This window comes from Kogia breviceps, chromosome 3, assembly GCF_026419965.1.
Source record: "Kogia breviceps isolate mKogBre1 chromosome 3, mKogBre1 haplotype 1, whole genome shotgun sequence".
Taxonomy (NCBI): domain Eukaryota; kingdom Metazoa; phylum Chordata; class Mammalia; order Artiodactyla; family Physeteridae; genus Kogia; species Kogia breviceps.
The window spans coordinates 1,545,235-1,552,003 of record NC_081312.1 but is presented as its reverse complement, the minus strand read 5'-3'; the positions used below and the strand labels follow the sequence as shown (position 1 = coordinate 1,552,003).

The 6,769-nt window shown below is 64.3% G+C and overlaps 1 protein-coding gene across 1 annotated transcript in view; it reads right to left on the bottom strand.

The window, feature by feature from the left end:
- Positions 1 to 1,888: 1,888 nt before the first annotated feature.
- The window catches only part of LOC136793739 (collagen alpha-1(I) chain-like), a 37,652-nt gene continuing 32,771 nt past the window's right edge, over positions 1,889 to 6,769 (bottom strand). Inside the window, exons 8-9 of the mRNA XM_067027592.1 lie at positions 3,950 to 4,105; positions 1,889 to 3,213 (exon numbers count right to left, since the gene is read on the bottom strand). Of these exons, the coding sequence (XP_066883693.1) occupies positions 1,889 to 3,213; positions 3,950 to 4,105 (1,481 nt within the window). The remainder of the gene's footprint in view (positions 3,214 to 3,949; positions 4,106 to 6,769) is intronic.

Sequence of the window (6,769 nt, the reverse complement as noted above, 5' to 3'; positions counted from 1 at the left end):
AGCGGCACGTGGGATCTTCCCAGACCGGGGCACGAACCCGCGTCCCCTGCATCGGCAGGCGGACCCTCAACCGCTGCGCCACCAGGGAAGCCCATTGTCATAGAATTTTTAGTCTTCTCTACTGAAGCCTTGTGTAACCTTGTTACGTATATCCCTAGACAGCCAGCCTCATCTCACGCTTTTACATCACATTCCTACTTGTTTGGTGATGTCACCGTGGTGCATTCCCAGCGGTATCTGCAGATACACATTCTCTCCTCCGCTGTGTAAAATCTGCTGTCAAACCTGTCCATCCGGTTCTCCTTTGTGATAATTTTTCAGATTTACACGTTTTTCTTTGGTTCTTTTTCAAATCTGCTCTGATGTGTTTTACAGTTTTCAGTCTCTGCAGAATTTGTTGTTTTTTTTTTTGTATCCTTTAAAGGATGATTATTCCATATTTGGTGCTTATAACTCCAGAACCTAGACTTTCTGTGTGTGTGTTTCTGTTGTCTGTGTCTCTGCTGGCTCCTGATCACGGAGTTTGGTTTACAGTGCGTGGGTTTGTCCTTGTTCGCTAGAGACCGCATTGGAAAAAGCCCTCACGGTAGTCATTGGTGCCCTAGCAAGGAAGGGCTTTAGAGATGGTGTGGGCGTGCTTTTTCCGGGCGCCGGGGGGGACACTCCACCTGGAACTCTTTTAGGCAAAATCAAGCCCCGACGTTCCCTGGGTCAGGACGTTTATCACAAAGTGTGAGCCCAGGCAGGGCTGACCTGCCTCTGGTCCCCCTTGCCCTGATCCGTGCCTTTGGGCTGAAAGGGCCAGGGCGTTGTCAGACCCTGTCTCTTACCAGCTCTGGGGTCCACTGTGCCAGTAAATCTTTAACAACCGGTTCTCCAGAAACACAAGCCCTGATTTATAGCCTCTGCTGATTCCTGTGGTGCAAATACTCCCGCTGTGGCTGATGTGAAGCCACAGGCAGAGCATCGCACGGAGTGCCAACGCCCACGGCCACAGCTCCCGCGAACCAGAGCAGCGACCCCAGCCGCCACTGGGCACATCCCTCGCCGGCTGCTTCCGGGGGTCAGTCAGTGGCCTTTTAAGCAAAAGCAGATTTGACTTCCGGGCTTACCTTGCTGGCCTCTTGCCTCCTCTGAGGCTGGGCCTGGCGATTCATTCCTCATTGTCTGATGTGTTCTTTTATGCGTTAAAGAAGATTAAAACCGTTTGCGTCCAGCTTTTCTACTTGTGTTCAGTGGAAGGGCTGGTCCCGATCGCCTTACCTGTTCTTCCCGGAAGTGGATCTCCCCTATTTCTGTTTTCAGGTTAATATCGGGTCATGGTGGGAGAAAGAGGAAAAAGAAGAAGGATATAAAGCGACCAGCAGTGAGGACACTATGGATATTTTGGGGGCTTTTCCTCTCAGCCCAGGGCCTGCGCTGTGCATGGAGAGGGGCAGCTTTGTACAGGGCAGGGCAAGGCCAGGACATAAACGGGGGTGACCACGGCTCCCGGCCTCGGCGGACCTCCAGGCTCTCTGAGCCTCTGTCCCCTCAGCTGTCAAAGGGACCATCTCCTGCTTTCCTCGGGCTGCGGAGATGAGCCCACCCTCGGTCTGGCCGCTTGCTGCTCAGGGGACGTCAGGGGCCGCAAGGATCCCCGCGGGCAAAGCAGATGCGAGCGTGCGGCTTGTGAACAGCCACAGGGACCAGGCCTTGCAGCCCGGATTCCAGGGATCAGGCCAGCTGTCAGGCTGTTTGCAGTCCTGTGTTTATGGGGAGCCCGAGCCTCGTAAGCGCCCAAGAATGCATTCTTGGCGGCCCGGGAATCGGAAAATGTGTCTCTGAGGGCAGCATTCCTTCCACGGAACACAGCTGCCCGGCTCGTATTTTCATCCCTGAGCCGTAATTAGTCCTTGCCCCCGACCCCAAACTCCTGCCCAGGCCCAGAACACGGCGACGCTGCTCCTCGTGGCACCGTGTCCCTCCTGCTCTCCTGTGGGCCGCGGCAGGTGGGAGAGGGGCCCGGCCGACACAAGGGAGGCCCTGGGTAGGGGTCCCGCAGGGGTAGACACCGTGGGGGCCGGGGGGCTGCCCGGCTGTGGGCGGCGGCCGGCGCCCTCGGTGCTGGGATGGAGCGGGTTACCCTCCCCGAGGGAGGGGGTGTGGCCAGCTCCTGCCCCCAGCCCTGAGTGGGAGGTGAGCAGACCACCCGCTGGGGCGGCTGGGCTCCCACGTCCTCGTCCCCCTGCTCAGGATGGCTGCTGGGGCCTGGGACGGAGGCGGCCGCTGGAAACGCCCACCCTGCCCCAGACACACCCATGGACACACCACCCGGCCGGCCGGTCGTCTTCCTCGTGACCTGGGGCAGCCGGGACGGAGCAGGGGCTGCGGCGGGCAGGTGAGGGCTCCCTCCTGGGGGTGTTTGCACGGTGCTTGGCAAGCGCCGGGCTCTGCTGGCTCCCCGCTGCCCGCACTGACCCGCCTCCCTCCCCTCGGTGGGCAGCGCCAGAAGGACGGAGAAATCGCCCCGTCCGCAGAGAGAATGTGGACACAGTGCAAGAGCAGCTGTGCACCCGCAGCCTCCGCCCTTCCCGGCCTGGCCGGGCTCTGTCCCCAGCACCTCCCGCCGCTGTCCCAGCGGCCCGTCGCAGAGTCCCCGTCGCCTCTGCTCTCCGAAGAGGCGGCCGGGCCCGCAGGGTTGAGCGCCTTGGCCCAGCCACGGGCCTCTAAGACAGTGGGCACACGGCGTTCGCCGAGTGGCTGGCTTGTGGTCCGAGCCAGCCTCGCCTTGGGCCAGAGCCCCTGCCCCGGGCCCGGCCCGCGGGCGTTCAGTGTCCAGTGGCGTGAGCGCCCGGGTTCCTGGCACCGGACCCGCCGCGTGGCGGGCACTGACCGCTGAAGGAGTGACCGGAGGAAAGGAAAAGCCCGTTTCCAGGGGGAGACCAAGTCTCTGGGAGTCGGTGAGCTGGGTCTTCGGGCTCCCGGCTGTGCCCTCGGCCCAGAGCCCCTGCGGCCACTCGTCACACGGAGCAGCAGGCCACCAGGAGAGGCCCAGCCGCGCCCCCTTTCCTCGTGTCAGCCTCACCGTCGAGGGTGGGGGGCCCTTGTCCTGCTGGGAGGCGCCGCTGACGAGAGCAGACCCGTCAACGCCGTGGCGGCCCCGACAGGCAGCCCGTGCAGGGTTGACACGCGGTTCACGCACATGGGGCCTTCGCGGGGGCCGCAGGGACCCTCGTGGAAAGCGAGAGAAGATTGTTTAATGCGTCGGCACGGAGTGTCAACACACCCAGCAGGACAGCTGCAGCCCATCCCAGGGCCCAGGGGGTGGAGACACAGAGGTGGGCGCTTTCCTGACTACGTGGCCGCCGGCCTGGGCTGCTGCTAGGACCTCAGCCGTGTCCTAATGCAGAGACAGCCCTGGTCACGGCCCCGTGTTGGCTCAGGGGCCGCAGGCGCCGGCACAGGAGACAGACAGAATGGCGAGGATGGGAGAATGCTGAATACTGTCCCCTCCGTCCAGGGGACCCCAGCCTCCTGCTTTCCTGGGTCTTCTCCTGATCGGGGCTCCAGGGACACCCAGACCGGTCCTACAGTGTGCGGGATGTCGTCGGGGCCTGGGGGCCTCAGAGGGCTGGCCTGGCGGGAACCAGGAGGCTGGCACCTTGCAGTGCTCCTGCTGTGTGTGGGTGTGTGTGTGTGTGGGTGTGTGTGTGTGTGTTGGGGGGGGGGGTGTGTGACCCGGGAGGGGACAGGCGTCGAGGGTTCGTTCTGCTCTGGGGCCGCGCCTAGCGTGAATTTCGAGTGTAGCCTCCTGGAGCTGTGGCCCCAAGAGCGAGCAGAGCCTCAGGGCCACCGGAGGGTCTCCCTGTCACGGGGCCCCTGGTGTGGCCACCGTCTCTTCTCTTCAGCAGAGCCAGGCCCGGGCCCGGGGCTGTGTGCTCAGAGAGCTCTCAGCTCCCACCCATACCGCCTGCCCGGCCGGACACCCAGTCCTGTGCTGGGCCCCCCGCGTGGACAGGGCGTGGCCCTGCACGGCCTCGGGGGAAGCTCTGTGCTCCAGGCTGTGGGCTGCTCAGGGCCCCGCAGTCACCGCGAAGAAGGACTGGGGCTCCGGGACCCCGAGCTGAGGGCGGAGAGCAGGAGGCCTTTGAGGTGCTGATCGGGGGGCGCCCGTCCTGGGACGCTTAGGTGAGAGGGGCCAGTGGTCCGCTGTGGCTGGGGATGGACCTGCCAACGGGTCCCTCTGCAGAGGCTGCTGGGCGGGGTGGCAGAATTTTCTGGGAGCTTCTGTGTCCTTCTCTGGGCTCCTCTCGGGGGCCTACGGCCACACTTCCCCAGGGGTCTTCCTGGCCGGGCAGCTGGGTGGGGCGGCGGACCAGGCCGGGCGGCAGGCTCTGCTCTGCGCCCTGCGGGGGCTGGTTTCTCCTGGGCTCTGGCTGCCGCACCAGGACGCTTTGGAGCCGCCACGCGGCCCTCCCAGCTCTCCTAACAAGGGTTTGAAGGGAGAATAAATCTCAGCAGCCTGATTTGCACGTAATTTGTTCCTTTGTGGAAGTGCTATAGCTCTTAAAAGCCTTGGTAAATGCCTTTAAGGGAATATGACAGCGTTAGACAGGGAAAATCAATAGCCCCGATTCTCTTCTCGGGTTTGCATTAGTGGAAGCTCCTCTCTGCGCCAGGCAATTTGGACGTCATCGAAATCTGCCCCTCAGACGGCGGCTGGACACGACTTCGCCCACGGGCTGGGGGGGTCGGGCCCACGGAGCGCACCCGAGGTCCAGAGCCGAGCGGGTACGGGGCTGGGGGTGGGCGTGAGGTGCCTCCCGCAGTCCCTCCCTCCGGCCCCACGATGCGGGAGACCGGGGGGCGCCCAGCCCTTTGCCCACTTAGGCTTCCTCTCCCTTACAATCCCCCACAGCCCTGGAGGTGGAGGTCGCTGGCCTGCCCCCCACCCCCGCCACCGGTGAGAAAACCGGCTCTACTGGGACAGAATCCTGCCCGCAGCGACCAGCCAGAGGGGAGCTCAGAACCCCAGGCTTGGCCCGAGGCTTCCGTGGGGACGCCAGCCATCGTCTCGAAGCTTGGGTGAGGCTGGACCCCTCGGCCCGCGCGGGGTGAGCGTGAGAGCGGAGCTGCTCTGGCCCCCCCGCCGGGCGCCCCGCCTGCCAGGGGACGTGTGCCTGGCTGGCCCACCCGCAGTCTCGCCGGCGGAGGAGCACCGAGGAGATGCAGTTAATGACTTAAACTGCCTTCTCGTCACCCTCCAAGGGATAATCAGACCAAATGGCGATCTGAAGTTTGTAGAAGCCAATGAAATATACATAAAAGAATACTTGGGTGATTTACAGTTGTTGAAGCAGAAACGAAGCAGTTACCTGCTCAGGGCTGTTTCACGGGATTTGTGCTGCGGGACCCTCCCCAAGCCGGGCGGAAGGAGCTGGGAGGGTGAGAGAGGAGAGGAGCACCTCCCGCTCGTCTCCTGAGCTCAGGGGTCCCGTGTCTGGGGCTGGGCATTGTGGGGGGCTGTTCTGTCTGCCCTCTGGACAGCTGCGCCTGCTGACAGCAGAGAATGTCCTGCCGTCTGGGGGCTCCTGTCCCCGACTTCAGGATGCTTCGGGAGTGATGGAGAGCTGCAGGGTAGCAGGGTGCCTGGGGGAGAGGTGAGTGTACTTTTTCCTGCAGTGCTGATGCTGCAGCCGCCAGGCAGAGGCCACGGGCCCCAAACATCTGGGAGAACCCTTGTGCCAACCCGCGGTGGTGGCGTTGTTGCCTGCACATTTCAGCGGGGAGACCGAGGCTCAGAGGTGGGAGGGGACCTGCCCCCCCGGGGACCAGCAGGATGGAAACAGGGCCAGGACTGGCCCCCCACCCCCTGCCAGCCTAAAAGCCCAGCCTCTGTCCTTGCACCTCTGGTGCAAGGGAGGGTGCTTGGGGGCCGTCAGGAGGGCCTCATGGGTTTAGGGGGCACTTGCCCGGGGGCCGGGTGAGCAAGGCATGGGGAGAGCGGGGTGTGGGGTGCCTGGAGCCTGTTGGTGGGGGGGAGGCCTGGGGGGAGAGGCCTGGGGGGGGAGGCCTGGGGGAGAGGCCTGGTGGGGGAGGCCTGGCGGGGGAGGCCTGGGGGGGGAGGCCTGTGGGGAGAGGCCTGTGGGGGGAGGCCTGGGGGGGGAGGCCTGGGGGGGGAGGCCTGGGGGAGAGGCCTGGGGGGAGAGGCCTTGGGGGAGAGGCCTGGGGGGGGAGGCCTGCGGGGGGAGGCCTGTGGGGAGAGGCCTGGGGGGGGAGGCCTGTGGGGAGAGGCCTGTGGGGAGAGGCCTGGGGGGGGGAGGCCTGGCAGGCGTCACGGGGTGCGGTCGGTGAGGGTGGGAGCATGAAGTGCTGGCCCTGGAGTGGGCATGGGTTCCCTACGTGGGCAGCGGGTCCTGTGTGGTCCTATGTGTAGTGGCCTGGCTGACCCAGGAGACCAGAGGACTGGGCCGACCCGAGGGCTTGTCTGGTAGGGGCGGCTGAGGGTAACTGGGGCCACGGCGCAGTTGAGAGGGGCCAGAGGGGAGCCTCGTGGGGCAGATGAGGAGGTGAGAGCACTGGGAAAGGTGGGGGGTGTGGGAACGGAGGAGGGGGGCAAGGGAGACGGACTGGAGGAGGAGGAGGGAGGCTATGCAGAAGTCCCCAGTGACAGGGCAGAGGGGACCCCGCTCTGGGTGAAGCATTAGACTGTGTGTCCCGAGGGCCCTGCTGGCTTTCACTCTCACTTGGTAAGGCAGCGCATCCATCCATCCATCCATCCATCCCT